The sequence below is a fragment of the Chrysochloris asiatica genome, unplaced genomic scaffold (genome assembly GCF_000296735.1).
Source record: "Chrysochloris asiatica unplaced genomic scaffold, ChrAsi1.0 scaffold00379, whole genome shotgun sequence".
Classification (NCBI taxonomy): Eukaryota; Metazoa; Chordata; class Mammalia; order Afrosoricida; family Chrysochloridae; genus Chrysochloris; species Chrysochloris asiatica.
Window position 1 is genome coordinate 1758179 of NW_006408897.1, and position 20586 is coordinate 1778764.

The following is a 20586-nucleotide window of genomic DNA, read 5'->3' on the forward strand; positions in this document are numbered from 1 at the left end:
GACCCACTTTAGCAGCAGCTGCTGCTGTGTCCAGAAAAGAATTACTATGACTTGGCAGCACTGGTGAATCCTGAGGGTATAGTTGAAAAATCAATGCCAGATGGTTTGCTGCAGATGCTTCCAAAGGTTACGCTCTGTCATATCACCCTGGAGAGCCATACTGTGTTAACACGGCGAAGCCACACAGGCCCTGGGCCTCAGTCAGTACAGCAGGCCCCACCCCCAGTCCAGATGGAGCTCTCCTTCCCAGAGCAGCTTGGTGAGAGATGATGGAAGAGGAGGGTGAGCTGAGTAATCTCCAGAAGGCCTTGTCTAACCTAGACAAGGTAGCTGGGGCAAGTCTGAATAGACAGGGCTTTTCCTGGAGGGAAGAAGGTAGCTTAGCAGTAGCTGTATTTTCTGGAAGCAAATCAAAGTAGAAATTGAACAGTGCCTAGAAGCACAAGCTCTCGCCATTTGGGGACTAAGGCATACCTAGGTTTGTACTCCTAGTTCCAAGACGGCAGAACACAGCCACAAGACTCAGGGGTGATGTCCAGGTGGGTGTCACCTTAGTACTAGCTAGTGTTCTGTATCAGTGAGAGAACAGGTGTGTTAAGTCCCCATAGGGCATGCATATCTCATGCAAATTATGCAGTTGGGACTGCCTGTTTGTACACAGTGGGACTCTGGAAAAGGGTCTCCCTATGGAGGCCATACAATTCCAAGACTGCACCAGAGGGTCTAAGCTCAGACCCAAATCCTTCCCAGTGTTGTTGAGGCATCTGCTGTGGCCTGGTCTTGATAAGCTTGGCAGGCAAGCCATCTGCTTGCTGTGTAGATGCCTGGTCACTCTGCACCTGTCTCCCAGATCCTTTAGGGATTTTTCCCAGCACTGCTGGTGGGCACCTCTGGATCTGAGTCAATGAATGGAAGACATGGTATTGCGACTAAGCTCTCCTTCATTGCACCGTTTAGAATAAAAATTGTGTTTCTACCTTTCAAGTGAATTTTAGGGATGGTTCAGTTCACCATATTATTGTATGTCAAAAAAGCTGTGGTCACTGAGGTGGTTAATGGATCCAGATTCACTTGTTGGGTTAGAAATGCCCCACCCTTAAAGCTGGGCTCTTTTCTTTTTTTCCTCCCCAACATGTGCAACCCACATCCTGTGAGCAGAGAAGGGCATCACCTCCTGGGGCCTATGTAGGGGTTGTTGTGTCTAAACTGACGTAGTGAAACACCAGGCAGTATTTCCTGTGTGGTGTTGGTCTGGCTGGGAAGGGTGTGGTGAAGGCAGACCCTGCTCACTGGGGTCCTCTTGTTCTTTAAAGTGAGTTGATGCTATGACCTGGCTAGATTTTGGAAGGTCCTTCAGCATGGTGATTGTCCCACAAAAGTTTCCTCAGACCCTAGGAGGCTAACACAGATACAAGTGCCCAGCATCTTCATATGGATTCTAAGGAGCAGGGTCTCAGAACTCCAGTGCTTCACAGCAGAAACTCACTACCACAGTCATAGAGAGCCCTCCCACCGTAAACATGTTGATAAAAGCATGAGACACTGCAACCCTTCACCTTCACCCATGGGGCTGCTGCTGTTGTAGTTCACATCTCTCAACACAGAGCCTCTGAATGCAGGGCCACATTGTGGCTTCTGTGGACCCTAGCCTTCATGAGTCTCTTTTTTCCATAAAAACTGTTTAAAAATCCATTTCAGTGACTTGTTTTAAGGTTGGCGGTTCAACTTTACCAGCTGCTCACTGGAAACCCTATGAAGGGTTACTGTGTGTCAGAACTGACTCACTGGCACTTAACAACAAAAACATGCTAATACTATATATTAAAGTGGAGTCCTGGTGTGGCGCTGTAGGATAAGCACTGGACTGCTAACCACAAGGTCACTAGTTCAAACCCACCAGCCACTCTGTAAGAGAAAGATGAAACTTGCTGCTCCCATAAGATTCACAGTCTCAGAAACCCTCAGAACCAACTCAATAGCACCTAACAACATACATTAAAACATTTTCTTTGACCTAAAAGTTTATTTTCTTCTGATTAAAAACTAATAATAAATGCAAGCCTCTCCACGGATCTCTAGGCACTGTGGCTGCTAACGGTACCTAATGGATTTGGATCTGTTTGAATGTGAGTTGTAGAGCCCAGGATTACTGATTCTTCAACATTCTTCAGAGTGGCCCCATTAAGCGTAATGACACAAAACAAGCCAAAAAGCCACTGCCATTGAGTCAATTCCAACTCACAGTGACCCTGTAGGACAGTGTAAAACTGCTCCATAAGGTTTTTGAGATTGTAAATCTTAATGGGAGCCGATAGCCTCATCTTTCTCCCAAGGAGTGGCTGGTGGGTTTGAACTGCCAACCTTGAAGTTAATAGCTCAATGCTTAACCTACAATACCACCACGTTGCCTTTTTAAGCACAAGATATGTTTAAATCTCAAAGCAGACCGTTCATTTATTTAAGAATACTAACTCAAAAAACCACTGCCACAGTGTTGATTCCTGATCATAATGAACCTGGTGCAAACACTTTGTGAGGCCACAAATTTTTATGGGAGCAGAAAGCTTCATCTTTCTTGCTCAGAGTCATTGGTGGGTTTAAACTGCCCATCTTTCTGCTCCTACAGTGTCACCAGAGATTCTGCTTAACAATTGTCCTTTTTAAAAACAATTCCTCCAAAAACAGTGTTTATTGGGGAAAACCCTGGAGTCAGGTGTAGTAGCAGATGCGCAAGTCCACATTGCTTGTTGCATCCCAGGGCAGTATAAATATCTAGTAAACACCTAGTGTTGTGTTCCAGCCCAGGCTCTCCATGTTAGCTGAAGCACTCTTCTTTAAAAATGTATTTTGTTGTTGTTGAGAAGGTACACAGCAAAACATACACCTGTTCAACTGTTTCTGTATGTAAAGTTCAGTGGTACTGAATACATTCTTCCAGGTGTCCAACCATTCTCACCCTTCTTTTCTGAGTTGCTTCACCCCAATACTCACATAAATTCACTGCCCTCTATGGTTCCTAGCTGGGCTTTAGAGCTGCTGTTGTCATTTTGATCCCATGTATTGCTGTTGTTGCTATGTGCGGTAGAGTTGCTTCCAACTCATGCAACCATATATAGGGTTTCCGAGGCTTTAAATCTTTCTGGAAACAGAAAGCCTCATCTTTCTCCTGTGTCGCTGCTGCTAGATTCAAAGTACTGGCCTTGAGGTTAGCATATAGCTCATTGTTAAAATTTAGAGCTTAGAACTCAAGGCAAACACTTTTTACTGGTTCAGCTTAGTTGTTGTTTGGTTTTGGGGATGGACTGAAGGACTCTGGAGCGGCATGATTTGGGGAACAGTGTGACGTGGCAGTGTTGATTTTTGAGTGCTGCACCTCAACACCCCGGTGGGCTTGTGAGCTGCCCAGGTTTGCTGCCTGACTCCCAAAAAACCGAATTAGGTGTCTTTGGGGGTTGCAGTGACTCTGGAGCACTGGGAAACTGTATCCCTGGCTAATGGGTGTGGCTGGTGTGTGCCTAGTGAGGGGTCTTCCATGTGCTGCGTGTTGTGATCTCTCTTCTGTCTCTTCATCAGAGACAGCCGGAGGAGCCCAGCTCTGGACCCAAGGATGACCTTTCCCAGCAGAGACAGCCCCCAGAACGGGAACCTGAGTGACTCCTCCAGCGGGGAGTCCAGCAGTGGGCTGTGGTCCAAGCGGGGCGCTTCCCCAACGTCCCATGTCCGCTTTGAGGATGAGTCTGCCCACGATGTCGAGTTCCGCTACCTGGAGCGGTTACAGCAGCGCCAGCGCCAGGGACTGAACTCCACGTCTTTGCAGGCGGTAGACCAGGGCCCCTTGCGTTCCAAGCCCGACTTTACAAACTATATCAGCAGGGGTGGAAAGTGTCGGGACGCCAGGGAAGGAGCACTCCACAGGCTAGCTGGAGGACCGCAGCGGGAGGGCCTCCCACCGCCACCCACACCTGACATGGAGAGGAAATGCCAAACCTGCGACATCTCTATCCCGCAACAATGCCCTCTGGAGGGGAAGGCACCCCCTGACCCAAGGGTCCTCTGGGAGCTCGAAGCTGTTGGTGGGGTGGAAGGAGTGCTGTGGAAGCACCATCAATCTAGGGGCCTGAGCCCCCCTGTCAGGCTCCTACTTGCTGAGCCGGAACTCCACACAGAGCGGGTCTGCGAAACGCACATCGGAGATATCCTGCGCCCAGAAGAGGTGGACTCTGCCCTGGATAGCACTGACACTTCCGACAGCTGCAGGACTGACAGTGAAGACTCTGGCGTCTCTCAGCCCAGCAGGACGGTGGCCCAAGCCCGGAACTCCAGGTCTACAGGGGGCCACAGTTGGCTCAGGAAAGTGGAGCAGCCCCCGGGCCTTCAGGACCAGCATCACCTGACTGGGGTTGACCCTGTGGAGGCAATAGATGAGTCGAAAGACGGCAGAGAACACACACCAGCAGGGACTGTGTTTTCCAGAGAAGATGCTGTGCTGAAGCCTCCTGCCCTGGAACCTAAAAGTTCTTCCCTGGACTCCCAGTGCCAGCCAGACCCCAGACTAGGAAGCTGTTGGACTCACCTGGTGGGTTCTGGAGCTCCAGAAAGGACAGCTGGTGCCTCATCCATGAAGTTCCGGTTGATGCGGCCAGGCAGACAAGCCCAGTTTATTGAAAGCCATGAATCTCTGGAAGCTGCCTCCACTTCCTCCCTGCAGCGGAGCCAGATAGAGCCCTCTGCCCCCTACCATGCCCTGCTGCCATCTGCTTCCCTCTTCTCGGAGGGCTGGGTGCCAGTTCCTCCCTCTTCAAGGAAAACAACCTCTTCACCTGTGCCTCACAGGAAGGCAGTCCTGATTGGGTCCCACAGGCTGGTTGACCAGGGAGACTCCGGGGATACTTCCCATACTCCTTCAGAAAGTGTGGTTCCCAGGACCTGTGAGCTCAGCCCTCTGCAGACTCAGCCATGCAGCCCCCAAGTAAGACACCCACTGCTGATTCTGTCCACCAACAACTGCAATAACAGTGAGTCTCAGGAGCCCTGGAGAGAAGCCACCCCTGAAAGTGATGTGCAGAAGGAACCCTGCAAACAGGAGCCAGAACTGCCCTTGGAAAATAGCAGGGAAGGTAAGGGATTGCTTTTGGTTCATGCCCAACTAGAGCAGAGGTCCTCGTGGCTCTGTGGTACACCCAGGATTTCAGAGTTTTCACTTTCTTTTAATGAAAACATGCACAGCAAAATCAGGTTCTATTCCAGTTTCTAGACATAATGGTCACTGACATTGGCCACTTCCTTCTTCCTTTCCTTTTAATAGTCAAATAGCATCACTCCAACAGCCTCTTAGAGATCCTATCAGTAGCAATGGCATCGAGGAAGCTGGTGGGGCCCACGAGCTGGATGCAGGATTCAGCATTCAGCATCAGGGAGGCAGAACCTTGTGGGAGGTGGTGGTGATGCCCAAGTTAATGCTGGGAACCTTGAGGTGTACACAAGGTTCCAAGTTCCGAGGCTGCTGGGGCGTGAGCTAGAGGAGATTTTACTCTCAAGAGAGTAGGACGAACAGCAGCTTTAGTATTTGTTATTTGCTTAGAGCAGTTGTTGTTGTTGTTGTTATGTGCCGTGGAGTCGGAGCAGTAAATGGCCTATAATCACATGGTCAGGCCCTTTCCTTCAACATCTTTGTTTCTTTCATGTATTCAGCATTGACTAAGCACCTGTTACTGTGGGGAATGTAAAACTCCCTTCAATCAGCAGGAGTCCTGCCCTTGAAACCTTCTGTGACTAGACAAATGGTAACTCCTGGGCACAACTCCTACAAGGTGTGCTGGGCTTGCCCTCTGGTGCCTGAGTCCTCCCTGAGCCCGGGCTCCACTGGGCACATGGGTAGGTCTCAGCAGGTAAGGCTGCTGCACGGTGTAGGATAGCATCTTTTTTGCCTTTGGAAAGAGTCCTCAGAAAGTGGGCAAATTCTGGGCATCATCAGCTTCACGATCCCTAATGTTGTGAACTGAAGTGACTAACTTAGGCCCTCATTTTCTTAGACTGAGATGATCAGATGACAGGCCTTGCTTTGCACGCCAGCACCCCCCCTTGCTTAAAATGTGTCCAAAAACTCTGGAAGCCTTGGGGCTGGGCTGGCTTGAGAGGGACCAAGGGCTTGGAAACAGTGGAGGAGGAGGAGCAGACAGGTGCTGACTATACTGATCTCACTGAAAATGTGGATCCATTCCGGGTTGTGCTGGCCACCCCCTGCACCCCACACAGAAGCACATTTTCTCTCTTTCCTCTCCTACTTTTGCTCACACACCCTTTGAAGAAACTCCTTGCCCCAGGTCCCTCCCACCACTTGCTAAGTTGTGGTTTCCATCTAGGGGTGGGCTCTTGACTGGCTGTTGCTCTGTCCCTGGCCACTTCCTGTAGCCCTTCTACTCTGAAATCCAATGACTTGCTGGGCAGTGCAGACCTTCACCCCTCCCGATCTGCAGTCTGCACTATAGGTAGGCATTGACTAAGGAGGAGGATGACCTCCTTAGCCTGCTCTCTCCCCAGGCTTCAGGTGAGGCTCCTCCTCTCAGTAACCATGCCATCCTGGGCAGGCTACTTAACACCTATTTCTTAAGAATAAATGGAATAATCTCTGTCTTGCCATCACATGATAGATGGTGCAAAACAGCAGCTATTGTTAATGTGATTAGAAATTCCCACTAGGAAGACTGTGTTTTTGTTGCAAGAATACAAACCTTTCCTCCCATAGGGGAGTCCTGTGGAGGCAGTTCTACTCTGTCACATGTGGTTCTATATAAGTCAAATTGACATGAAGTACAACATGACCCTTGATAGAGAAGGGACATGACTTATCACATTCATGCCATAAACATTTCTTAATCACCTACCATGTACCAGGAAAGTGGCTCTGGTGGTGCAGTGGGGTAAGCACTGATCTAGTAACCTCAAGATGGGTGGTTCAAACCCACTAGTCACTGTGAGGGAGAAAGACGAGGCTGTTTGATCCTGTAAAGATTTACAATCTCAGAACTCCTATGGAACAGTTCTACTCTGTTCTATTGGGTCATTATAAGTCAGGATTGATTTATTGGTCATGGGTTTGGGTTTGGGCTCTACCAGGCACTATGCTGGGTGATGGGGTCATAGCAGTAGACATGACCCAGTCCCTGCTCCCAAGCTCACCCTCTAGAAGACTCGAAACCGTGACTCTGTTCATCGTCATTCCCACCTCCACCCATTGCTTCCTGGTGAGCGTCTCTCCATAGGCCACTGTGGCCTGTTTCCTTTAGCTTGCTTGTTGGGAATGCCCATCAGTGCACCGTGCCTGTGGATGTGGGCCAGGTCAACACAGGAGCGATGCTGTGGTTGTTGCAGGAGGACCCCAGGGCTTTCCCGGCCCAACAGGCGTTGGCACCGTCAGCTCCACGGGTACCACCCTTTCCTTGGCTGCAGAGGAGCCAGAGCCCAGTCAGGAGCCAAAGGGAGGCCTGCAGAGGACAGAGCCCAGGTCTGGAGGGCATGAGCCATCGGGGTGAGTGACAGGAGCAAGAGTCCTGGCCGGGGAGCAGGGAAAGGGGGTGCAGGGTGGGAGATGATGTCCTCTGGAGCAGTCTCATGACTCCCCATTTCCCCCAAATCCTCAGACGGTTCAAGTCTGGTACCCCTAATACTGCTTGCCTAATCATGTTTAGTCTAATATACTTGATACTCATTCACTGGCCATTCATTGAACAGCCTCCAGCTCCCAGCAGTGTGCAGGATTCTGGGGCACAACTGATCAGGCAGTCCTGGCCCCTGGGTGTCCCTAGGGCGGGGTTGCTTGTCTGAAAAGGCTCACTTCTGACTCTGAGTTTTCTTCTGCTGTTGAGCAAACAGCCCAGCATTCATTTTCCAGTTGTCTTCTTTGGCTTTGAGGGTGGAGTCCTTGTCCCCGGACTTCTTTAGCTGAAGTAAGCTCAGTGCTCTGGACGGTGTCTTCTCTTCTCCACTGTCTCTGGTGACCTCACAGAGTCCCTGACTTCATATGCCCCCAAGAGCAACATCTCCTACAGCCCCAGATTCACACCCAGCATGCCTCGACACTTCCACCAGGGGGCCTGGTGGTGGTTGTTGTTGTTGGGTGCTGTTACGTAGATTTTTGACTCATAGAGACCCCATGTGGGAGAGTAGAACTGTCCCCATAAGATTTCCTAGAATGTAATCTTTACGGCATCAGATTGCCAAATCTTTCTCCTGTGAAGCCTCTGGATGGGTTCGAAGCACTGACTTTTTGGTTAGCAGTCAAGTGCTTAACCATTATGACACCAGGGATCCTTAAAGTGTCTGATGTTGTTGTTGTTAACTGCCATCAAGTCAATTCTGACTCATAGTGATATGACCTGTGTAGGGTTTCCAAGGAGCAGCTGGTGAGCTTGAACCACCGACCTTGCAGTTCAAACGACTTTGCAGTCTGGCGCATTAGCCCACAGCGCCCCACCAGGACTCCAAAGTGTCTGATGTTGTTGTTGTTTTGTTCCCTGGAGACAGTTCCGACTCATAGCGACCCTATACAGGGTTTCCAAGGCTGTAAATCTTTACAGAAGCAGAAAGCCTCATCTTTCTCGAATGTAACAGCTGGTAGTTTCGAACTGCTGACCGTGAGATTAGCAGCCCGATTTGTAACCACTACGCAAACAGAGCTCCTTAAAAGTGTCTCATAAAATACCTCAAAATCAACACAGCCAAATTGAACTCTCAGTTGCTCCAGACAGAATCTGCTTCCCTCTCCATCCCTTTCCAGTAAGCACATGATCATCACACAGTTCAAGCCTCCGTTCTGGGACTTCCTTGGGCTCTTCTCTTGTCCTCCTCTCTTACTCTCCTATTTGTCAAGTCCTCTCCACCTTCTGAGTGTACCCCTTACTGCCATTTCTCCTGGTCTCAGCCACACTACTTCCTTGCTATATGAGGTGGAGCTTCAAAAAAATTCGTGAAAAAAGGAATGAAAAGATATTGGAACTTTTCCATGAGCTTTCTGAAGCCACCTCATATAACTCTAATGTTCAGTGCTGTCGAGTCGGTTCTGACTCATAGCGATTGGTGAGTTTGAACCGATGATCTTGTGATTCACGTGACCTTGCGGTTCAGGGGTGATCCTACAGGGCCACACCAGGACTTCATAGCTCTTATAGCCTCCTATGTGAATCGAATATGCTCTCTCCCTTCACTCTTGCTCCCTATGAGCCCTTTTCCAAATGATAGTTTTTCTTTCAGCTTTAATGATATGATTTACTTAATTAATTTAAACTCGGCTTGACCTCTCCCCAGCCAGCAATAGTTTTTGTCCTCTCACTTGGAATCTAATTCAAACCCTTTATCTCATCTAACCAGCCTGCCTGACCTCATTTTGCACTTCTTTCCTGCCTTCTCATCATGTCCAAGCTCCAGTGGCCTGGCCCCTCTGTTCTTGCTTGCAGCCCTCAACAGCCTGAGCATGGCCCTTAGAAGAGCTGTGAGGAGGCCTGCTTAGGTTGAGCAGAGTGAGTTGGGGAGAGGGGAACTGAGCTCCTGGAGGTGCAGGCCTGGGCTGTGGCGCTAAGGGAGGCGGGAGCCACTGGAAGACCAAGGGCAAAGGGCCTACAGGCTCTGTTTCCAACAAGCTCCCCGGCTGCTGCGCTGAATACTAATTTCCTGAACTTTGTAGGACTGGTTCCTTCATGTCATTCAGCTCAGTTGAGAGGACCTTCCCTGGCTACCCAATCGAAAACAGACATCCAGTCCCTCTCTGCTTCATCCTGTCCATTGGTCACTGATGTTTTTTCTCTTGGGTTTCCTGGTGTGTTGTTTGTAAGTCCCTGAGAGCCAGGAACTGATTGGTCTCATTTGTAACTTAACCCCAGTGCCTACAAGGGGCTGGCACCTAGTGGAAAGCTATTGTCAGCCAGTCACTTGTCTGGGAATCTCATTAGTTACAGAGTAGAGCTGCTCTGTAAGGTTTGCTTGACTGTGATTACCTGGTCTTTCTTCTCTGACACCACTGCTTGGGTTCAAACTGGCAGCCTTTAGGTTAGTGATGGAATGCAAACTATTTGTGCCCTCCAGGGAACTAGTGAAAACTTGAACAAGTGAATAAATGATTGAATAAATCTATAGGTGTGTGTGATATCAGGGGTCCTATCTGAGCTGCTCTCTCAAAAAAGCTCCCCACGCCAGAGTAGCTGGCAGAAGTCCACTTGGCCCTTCTCTTTGCAGCCTGCTTGCCAGTTCCTTGCATAAGCACTGCTGCTGGCCTGTCCAGTGCCCTCAGACCTCTACGGTGCAGTCTGTCCTTGCCCGCTGCAGCCCACCTCATGTCTACCCTTGTGTTTCAGAGCCTCACCAGGGGTCACTGTAGGACCCAGCCCACCCTCAGCTACCCCTTCTGAAAGGAACAAGAAAAACAGCAGCAGCATTGCCTCCATCCTGGGGTTGAAAAAATTCTTCATGACCCTGGGCCAGAGTACTCGACCCAAGCTGGGCAAGTCCCGTAGCTACAGTGTGGAGCAGCTGCAGTCCCCTGCATCCGGTCCGGCTTCACGTGCCAGCACTCCCAAAGCGAAGAGAGCCCCATCGTTACAGTCCCTGCATTTGGTGAGTCCTAAGGGCCCCAGCCCTGCTGTGACACTGTGGGTTAATGCACCAGACTGCAAAGTCATTTGTACTGCAAGGTCAGTGGTTCAAGCTCACCAGCTGCTCCTTGGAAACCCTATACAGGGTCGCTATAGGTCGGAATCAACTCAACGGCACTTAACAATAACAAGGGCCCCAGCCAAGGAGCCCTGGTAGTGTAGAGGATTATGAGCTGGGCTGCAAGCCACAAGGTCAGTAGTTCGAATCTACAGGAGAAAGATAAGACTTTCTGCTCCTGTAATGCTTTACAGCCTCGAAAACACTATGAGTTGGAACCGACTCAGTGGCACACAGCCACTACCACTAAGGGCCCCAGCAAGAGGGTATGTGAGGCCAGTGGTAGTGCAGTGATCAATGGAATGAAAGGTCAGGAAGTGAAGTACTAAGGATGCAGCCCATGGTAGAAAAGAGAAAGCATCCGCACAGTTCATCTGTGACGTTTGGGTTTCCCTGGATGTCATGCTGAAGGGAATCTAGCTCGGATTTGTTTTTCTTTCTTCTGTGGTCATCAGCATCCCACGCTTCTACTTTTCCACCTAGTTTTTCCACTCTCAGCTCATCCTGACTCTTCCCTCCCCTTCCTGGTCTCTTACTACCCCTCTCTTTTCCATGTCCCTCACCTTCACCTGTACCAAGTCTTGGAGAGCCTACTGCCTTGTCCCTCTGGGTCTTCTCCACGGCCGCAGTCACTGTCTTAGTGCAGGCCTGCATCATTTCACACCTGGGTTTGTTCAACAGCATCCTGAATAGCCTCCCAAGGAGTCTTTCCTCATGTGCCTCCCAGAATGGTACTTTAAAATACACATCTGGAGGACATACAGCAAGATGGTAGACTAGGCAGATGCATTACATGGAGCCTCTACAACAAAGATACAAAAAACCAAATGAAACAGATGCACATGAAAATTCCAGAACCCTGAACTTCAGAGAAAAGGTTAGAGAAGTGGATTGAGTGCTTGCTGGGAGGAGAAGCTAAGCAGGGACAGCAAGAGAGGGAGACTGACTTGGTGAACAGCGGCCAGATGCAGCACAACCATTGTGAGAAATTTTGACAACAGAACGTGGCATGGCAGAGCAGATTCACACAGGTGATGGGAGAGGTGTGATTCCCTCTTTTTCCCCATGTTCCTCTGGTGACCAGAATTGTGGCCAGCTCCCACCCTCATCCACCCCCAGTGAAGATCCTGCTGTCTGGGAATGTGGAGCCATATGGTTGGCAGTCACACCAGTGTGAGGTGGGGGCCATCTGTGCCACTTTGATATTCTGCTTTGGTGCCTGGATTCAGGTAGTATCAGCTCTAGACCTGCAGAACCCCCAGAGCTACCAGGCCAGCATTTAACCAGTCACCCTGTCCGCAGCTGCCTGTGGTCCTAAAAAACACAAACCAGCTCCATCAAGGGCCTCCACAAATGACTTCTGGATTGAGTGCCTGGAACCTGGATAATCCCGAGGCCCACAGGAACTCCATCTAGGGCCAGAAACTCTGCTGTCACCACCCTCCCACACTCACCCTGTGAGCTTCTTGGCTGGCTGGAGTCCCCTGAATTTTCTCCTCTTTGGGTCCAACAACTGTACTTCCTTTGTTTTTGTTTTGGGATTTGATTTTTTTTCCTTTTGCAGTTGCATTGTTTTTGTTTGTTCTGTATCCTCCCCCTTCTCTTTCCATTCCCTTGAATATTATCCTTTGTAGCTATTCTTAAGTGGATTTAAAATTTTGTTCCTTTTATTGTCTCTCATATATTTCTCTTCTATAGCTCATTTCCCTGCCCCCTTATTTTTCATAGTGATTATATTATTTTTCATGTTTTTTTCTCATTATTATTTTCTCTTTTCATTGTTGGTTCCTTGTTTGTTTATTCTGTTTTCTTTTCTTATGTGTGTGTGTATGTGTGTGTGTGAGGGATTTTCTCTTTCCCACTTGACAGGAGACAGCAACCATGTCCATGTAGCACCACACACTGGGCAAGAATTAATATCAGCTTCTATACCACCTGGTTAACAATAAACAGCAGCTAATACCCTAAACTGATGTGCACAAGCAGTGAACAAGATTGGTGTACACACTTCTATTCTCTAATTACACCCACAATAGACAGTTGGTGAGAGCCTCAAAACATATCAACATACAATCATCAATTGAATACAAACATGACAACTCCACCATGCCCCGGAAAAAACAGACAATTTTAGCTAACAAGAAGTCACATGAAAGAATGGCTCAAGCCGATGACCAAGATACAGAGCCAGAAATTGTTTCTGAGGAAGATGAGGTAATATAGCTAACTGAAAAATCATTCAAAAGAATGGTATTTAGGTACCATCAAAGGATTGACAGAAAGACCAAGGAAAGCAAGAACACAGAAAAACATCAGAAGAATTCAGGAAAACACTACAAGAACAAACAGACAAAATAAATGCAAAATTTGAAACAATACAAAACCTGCACTTAGAAATCCAGCAGATTAATACTAAGATTTCAGAAATGGACAATACATTGAAAAGGCAAAGGACTAGATTCGAAGAAATGGAAGCTCGAGTTAGACAATTTACAGGTGATCGGAATTCCAAAACAGGAAGACAATAAAAAAGCACAGAGAAAATTGCCGAAGAGTAATTGGAAGAAACTTCCCTAACATCATGAAAGATGAGAAATTAGCATATAAAAGAATATGAAGAGATCCCAAAAGAAAATCACCAAGACATATCAAATCAAACTTTCCAAAACCAAAGACAAGGAAAGAATCCTGAGTGCAGCTCATGAAAAGCAAAAGGTTACCTACAAAGGAGAACCAATAAGACTAAGCTCTGTTTCTCAGCAGAAACCATGCAGGCAAGAAGACAGTGGAATGACATACACAAAACTCTGAAAGAAGAAAATTGCCAACCAGCAAAGCTGTCCCTCAAATATGACAGAAAAATTAGGATGTTTCCTGATAAACAGAAATTAAAGGAATTTGTAATGAACAGACCAACTTTACAAAAAATGCTGAAGGGTGTTCTTAGGACTGAGAACCAATAACAGCAGACAGCAACCTGAGATTACCATACATGACAATACCAACCAGAACTCAATCCAGATATAGAAGTATTTAAAGTAAAACAAATCTACAAGGTTGAAAATAGGGAACCAGACATATCAATGTATAATAAAGTAAACTACAAATCAAAAAGAGGGAACAGTGTAGATATAGAACTTCCAAATGCTAGGAAGTCAAGTAGATTTCACGATAAAACAGAGTGTTTTAAATAGGGAAAAATTAATAAATTACAGGGTAATCTTAAAGAAAATTAATACACTTGTACATCAAAAATAAAAAAAAGGAAAGTCAGGAAGATTTAGTAAACATTAATGCAACAGAAATAAAGAAAATGAAAAGAAAACCTACAAACAAATAAACTCCGGGCAAAAAATGACATGGAATGAAGAAACCAGCAGCATCTCACACACACACAAAGAAAAACACACAGCAAAATGGTAGCACTCAGTCCATACCTATTGATAGTTACACTGAATGTAAATGAATTAAATGCACCAGTCAAGAGACAGACACAGCAGAATGGATAAGAAGACAGGATCCTTCAATATGCAGCCTACAAGAGACACATCAAAAAAATATAGACAGCCTAAATGCCCATCAGCAGAAGAATGGTTGAACAAACTTTGGTACATATACACAGTGGAATACTATGCAATATTGGAGAATAATGATGAATCTGTGAAACACCTCACAACATGGATAAACCTGAAAGACATTATACTGATTAAAATTAGTCCATCACAAAAGGATAAATATTATGTGAGACCAATGTTGTAACAAGTTAGGAAAAAGTTTTCTTAATAAACAATCGATTTAAGGGAGAGGAAAAATTATTCATCGGCTAGAGGGTAAAACACATGTTAGCATGGGTGACAAGTCAGGCAATATACAACAAGAGGGAGGTTGGCAGAGGAAAGATGAAGTAGCAGGAGGAATGCAATAGTTAAACTGAATAGAGGTAAATACTGTTAATTTTTGGTACCTGGAGGGATTGCAACCCTTGTAATGAACCAAAGAATAAGAATTTCTGAGTGTAAAACTGATGATCTACTCTGTAAACCTTCACTCAATTCACAATACAAAGCTTTTTGACAATAAAATAGAATGCACATCTGGCTATACATACCTCCCTTGCTGAGCACCATCAAGTCCTTACCTCCTCATGGTAGTCTCGCACCACTTGGCATTGCGGGAGGGCTCCAGTTCTCTGTTTGCTTTCACCTTTCATCACTCTCCTCCCAACACTCTTGATTGCAGTTACACTTGCTCTCCTAAGGCTCCATTTCCAGGCCATATGCTGTTTCCCCTTGAACCTTAAGATGTTTCTCCCACCTTCTTTGTCTCCTATTCATCAAGACTTTAGATAGTCACTCCTCTGTGACGCTATTTCCAGCTCTTCCTCAGCTAAGTTGGAGCCTTAGCTCTGTGTGCCCAGTCCACCATGTCTTTCCCTCCTTCATTGACTCACCACACAGTATTTGCATTGGTTTTTGGTTGCCTCCTGGTGTGGTGTGCTGTAGGATAGGCACTGGACTGTATGCTCAGTGGTTCAAATTCACCAGCTGCTCATTGGAACCAACTTGATGACACTTAACAACAACCACCTCTACCAGAGTGTGAATTCTTTGAGGGATCTTTCCATTCCCTACACAGTACAGTGGCTGGTCCAGCACGTACACACACTCAGTACACAGTGATGAATGAATGAAGGAAGGAGTGAGGGCAGAGCAATTAACTCTGCATGTGCTGGAGTGCTGGCAAGCCTACAGCAGTGTGATCACTCTCAAATCGACCTCTGCAAGCCCTGCTGTTTCCAGACATGCTGGTGTGCTAGTGCTGCTGTAACATACCACAAGGGGGGCGGGGCTTTAAAGAACAGAGATTTATTTTCTCACCGTTTAGGAGGCTGGAAGTCTGAATTCAGGGTACCAGCTCTAGGGGAAGAAGGTCTGTCAGCTCTGGGGAAAGGTCTTTGTTTCAACTTCTGTAGCCTGGTGTTCCTCAGCATCTGCCTTCCCCCATTTGTGCTTACTTCTGTGTCTAACCTACTCTTGTTATAAGGGAGAGTGCTTGGTTTATGACACAACCTAAACTATTGTTAAATGCCATCTAGTCGGTTCTGAGGAGCGGCTGGTGAGTTTGAACCCCCGACCTTGCAGTTCAGACCAACTTGTGGTTGAGTTCTTATGCTACCGTGCCACACCAGGACTCCAAAATAACAACAAAAAAAGCCTACTCCTAAATGAGAATATGGAGCCCTGGTGTGGAGCTGTGGGTTAATGAGCGAGACTGCCAAGCCATTTGAAATGTAAGGTCGGCAGTTCAAGCTCACCAGCTGCTCCTCAGAAACTGTACACAGGGTCGCTATGGGTCAGAACCAACTCAATGGCACTTAACAACAACAACAAATGAGAGTATACCCACAAGTACAGAGGTTAGGAGTCCAACACTTATTTTAGGGGGGATACAGTCCAGTTCATACACCAGGTATTGTTTTTTGTTCTCTATCCCTGCTCCTTCCCTGGGAAGGATGAGGCGGATGAGAATGGTTTGGGATGCTGGAACCTTTTCAGGCTGCAGTGGGGAAGGGAAAACATGCTGGTTGTCTTGTACCAAAGTCGGTGCCCTGTATGTGGTGGGGGACTTGGGTGGTACTCAATAAATATTTGTCGAATGAATGAATGGAAGACAAAGAAACCGAAGCTATGAGACCATAAACTGGAGAGAAGAGCAAGAGCGGTGACATTGAGCTCCAGGACTTCACTGTTCTCTTGACAAGAGACTCGTCCACTGTCTGAGCCATGGCGCTAGATTTACCGCTGCCATCGGAGCTTTTATCTCTATGAACACCTCAAGGGCAGTGACAACGCTGCTGGTGTAGTGGAGAGATCTATCAGCAGCTTAAGCTGAGTGTACAAACACAGAAAGTATACCGCGAAGAAAGTGTAGGAGGGATTCTAGGAAGGACAGAGCAGTGGAAAGAACTGGAACTATTTATGACATATGCCAGCAGTGAAATACTGCCTGATGAATGTGGTGTTTGGAAAATGTGTGCTAAGAAGTGGGGGAAACTTCACTAGGACATCTTCTGTCTCCCCTTGCCCTCTGGGGTGGGCAGCTGCCCTGTTCTCACACCTCAGCCACGCTGACACTGTCCAGGTACTTCAGGGAACTTCGCCCCTGGGCCTCTGAACCTCCTCTGGAAGATTTGTTCATTCTTCCTTCTCTCCCTCCCTGTTATCCTTCTGCTCTGAATTAAGCATGATTTCTCTGGGGAAACCTTATTAAACTCTGATACAAAGTTAAGTCTCCTTCTTAAGCTCCTTGATAACATGTCTTAAATCCCTTTCAGAGCATGGATTTCAAATGCAGTAAATGTTGTTGTTAGGAGCTGTCAAGTTGGTTCCAATGCATATCGACCTTAAGTACAAAAGAAAAGAAAGTTTGCCCCAGTCCTGCGCCATCCTCACAGTGGTTGCCGTGTTTGAGCCCATTGTTACAGCCACTGTATCAATCCTTTTTGTTGAAGGTCTTTCTCATTTTTGCTGACCCTCTACTTTATCAAGCATGATGTCCTCAAGGGACTGGTCCTTCCTAACAACGTGTCCCGAGTATGTGAGACAAACTCGTGCCATCCTTGCTCCTAAGGAGCATCCTGGCTGTACTTCCTCCAAGATTCAAATGCATCAAATCTTCTTTGGCCTTCTTTATTCATTGTCCAGCTTTCATCTGCATATGAAGAAATATGGGTATATGCCTATAGGGCCACTGTGAGTTGGGACTGACTTGAAGGCAACAGGTTTTAAAGTGTAATAAATAATGTATATAATTCTTTGTGTGGAGTCCTGGTGTGGTGTTGTGGGTTAATGCACTGCACTGCAAGGTCAATTTGAACCACAAGGTCAGTGGTTCAAGGTCACCAGCTGCTCCTCAGAAACCCAGGGTCACTATGGGTCGGAACCAATGCCATGGCACTTAACAACAACAACAGTTCTTTGTGTAAAATTCTTCTTACCTCTGCCAATTTCTCCACACCTCCACTCCACCTTCAGAATAGCTGCCATGTTGGGTCAATTTCTAAAATACAGATTTGACCATATCACTCTTCTAATTTGTATCGCTTACTGGTTCCTATGCAGAACATGAAAGGTCCTCCATGGTCAGCCCCTAGCCTGCCCCACCACTTGTGCAGACCGCGTGATATGTCCCAGAACACTGCATGCCTTCTCTCATCCGTGTCTTTGCCTGCATTTCTTCCTCGCATCCTTACCTCTTTCTTCACCTGGAGAACGCTTGTCTTAGGACTTCCTCAGGTATCCCCCACACTGCCTCAGCAGAAGTCTCTCAGCTTCCTAGCAGCACACCTTCTGTACTTTTAGTCTAACACTTTCACCTGCATTTAGACATGATCTGTACTCACCCACCCCAGTCATGTTGGAAACGCCCTGAGGGATTTTTGCCTTTCTGACTATGTTGTCTGTGCATGATGTTTTAAAGTACATACTTAAAATGATCATTTTTGAATGAAAAAAATTATAAAAGATACTAAAGAGTCAAAAAAAAAAGTTTTCAGATTTTAACTCTAAAATTGTGTTCACTATTCTACTTTAAAAACATCCATCTTCTATCACCGTGAAATTATTGTTATTATAGCAGCAAGTTGTTATTTCTGCCAAGATTAAAAACAAAACAAAACCTTGAAGCTTCAGATTGCCTGTCTTCTTGGGTGTTATGGTGATTTCCTGTTGAGAACCTGGTGAGCTTGCACAATTAATTTATAAGAAGGTCCTTAGGTTCATGGTGAAGCCCCTGGGTAGTGTAAACAGCATGACTGTCGGCTACCCAAGAGGTTGGTGGTTTGAACCCATCCCGAGGTATCTCAGAAAAAAGATCCGGTGACCTTTCTAATCAGCCATTGAAAATCCTATGGAGCAGAGTTCCTCTGACACACATGGGGTCATAGTGAGTCAGAATCAATTAGAAGAAGACCGCTGATTCACTGCTAGGTTCATTGTTTGGGGCAAGTACTCTGTCAATTCCTTCCCAGTTAGCTTTTCTCACCTGCAATATTGGCTCTTGTCCACTAGGTGTCACCCTCTTGCCAACGTCGGAAAGCTGCCTCCTTTCAGAACCTCCACTCTCTGCTGAGCAACAAGGTGGACCGTTCCAGCCTCTACTTGGTAGGGGAGCCAGGGGACCACAGCGCAACTGGCAGGTATGAGTGGGCACAAGTGGTTTGGGGATAAATTCAGAGAGAAGCCAGTGGAACTACTGGTATAAGTTTCACTCCTTCCTGCTTCCGCAGCACTGTCCTGAGTGGGCTTCCTTTAAGAAAAAGCATTGAACAATTTGTATGGAAATTATGAAATGGGAACCTAACTTGCTGTGTCAATTTTCAACACAATAAAACATTATTCTAAAAAAAGAGGACACAAGACCGATGACCAGTGTTTCCCTCTGAGAAGTCAGAGAGAGAAAGCACAGGTGTCGGGGGACAGGACCTGGAGAAGACATGAGCTTGCTACAGTGGGTGTGACTCCACTGTCCCTCTGAAGTCTGGTGACATTGTGAAATAGGAATGTTCAGAGAACCTCCTTAGCCCAACTACAAGTCCTGTTAAAGACCCACAGACAGGGCTGTTTGAAAGAGGCCTTCTCTGTGATGTTCCGAGAGAAATCCCAACTTCTTCATTAGCTGGGTTCCATGGGTAGACCATTAACTCCTAGAAATTTTATATAAACTGATCAATTTCATCAGATTCTCAGAGGGATCTCTGCACCACAAAAGGTTTAAAGAAAACCTTTCTCTTGGAGGGCTTTCTGGTTCAGCAGCAACCTTGGGAAGCTACAAGCACTGGGCTGATGTTGGCTAGAACCAGACTTTTGTTGGTTGAGGTCATGGAGCCCAGCTTCCAGCACTACACTCAGAAACATAGAAGCATGAGGTGCTGCTAAGCAAGGGAGAATTTGGGCGCCGGATCCCTGCCCTCTGCCTTCATGCCGTGTCTGGTCAATCCCTCACAGGTCAGCCAAGTCCCAGCCCCGGCGTGCCCTCAGCGTGGAGGATGTGGGTGCCCCCAGCCTGGCCCGCACTGTAGGCCGTGTGGTGGAGGTGTTTCCGGATGGCACGAGCCAGTTGCAGCTAAGGAGGTCACCGGAGGGCACTTTTGGCTTCTGTGTGGCCTCTGGGAATGGGCGCCGGGACTCAGGTATGCCCCCTTCCCTCCTGAGCCCCCCATCCCTGGGGCCTTAGTAGACCACAAGCCATGCCAGGAACTTGTGATCTGAGACTTTTTCTGGCCCTTGGCTCAGTCAGGGAGCTCTGGATTCAGAGGGCTCTGTGCATGCAGGCCCAAGAAGACGTGGGCTTGCTAGAGTGGGCAAAATGGACAGGTTGCATCTACTGTCCTTCTGATGTCGATGATATCTTGAAATCGGAATCTTGAAGTCCTTCTTTTCAGAGGAGAGCCAGAAAAAAACTGTTTGTGCTTGCTGGCTCTCATGATCTCTTTGATGTGGTTGCTGATGTTTAAATTGTTCCCTTCCTGCAGCTATTGATACGTCTGAGCATGTGGAGTGTGGCTGTCTGTCTGTGTGTCCTTGGATCTAAAGGTTATGTTCAGATGAGTCCTGGTCTGCGCCCCTGGCTGGGTTGCTCACTGGGTCAGTGAGAAACCCAGAGCTGGCATTCTGCACTCTGGCCAATGTTCTATCCTGTCCAGGACAGTGGATTGGTGCTAAGAGGAGCAAGTCTTTCAAGGCAAAGTGGCTTGTCCAGGCTTGTTCAGGGGCTGTGGGCAGAATCCTGCAAGGCATTTCCCAGATAAGATGAGTAGAAAAGACAGGTGTGCTGGAGATGGAGGAGGGGAGAGGAAGGAAGAAAAAGGAAAGACCACAAACGCAG

The 20586-nt window shown here is 47.2% G+C and overlaps 1 protein-coding gene across 1 annotated transcript in view; it reads left to right on the plus strand.

The window, feature by feature from the left end:
* Nucleotides 1–19935, plus strand: part of KIAA1614 (KIAA1614 ortholog) — a 48978-nt gene extending 29043 nt beyond the window's left edge. The window contains exons 5-9 of the mRNA XM_006876437.1: nt 3574–5117; nt 7372–7528; nt 10347–10605; nt 18771–18898; nt 19707–19935. Coding sequence (XP_006876499.1) covers nt 3574–5117; nt 7372–7528; nt 10347–10605; nt 18771–18898; nt 19707–19935 — 2317 coding nt within the window. The remainder of the gene's footprint in view (nt 1–3573; nt 5118–7371; nt 7529–10346; nt 10606–18770; nt 18899–19706) is intronic.
* Nucleotides 19936–20586: the final 651 nt, after the last annotated feature.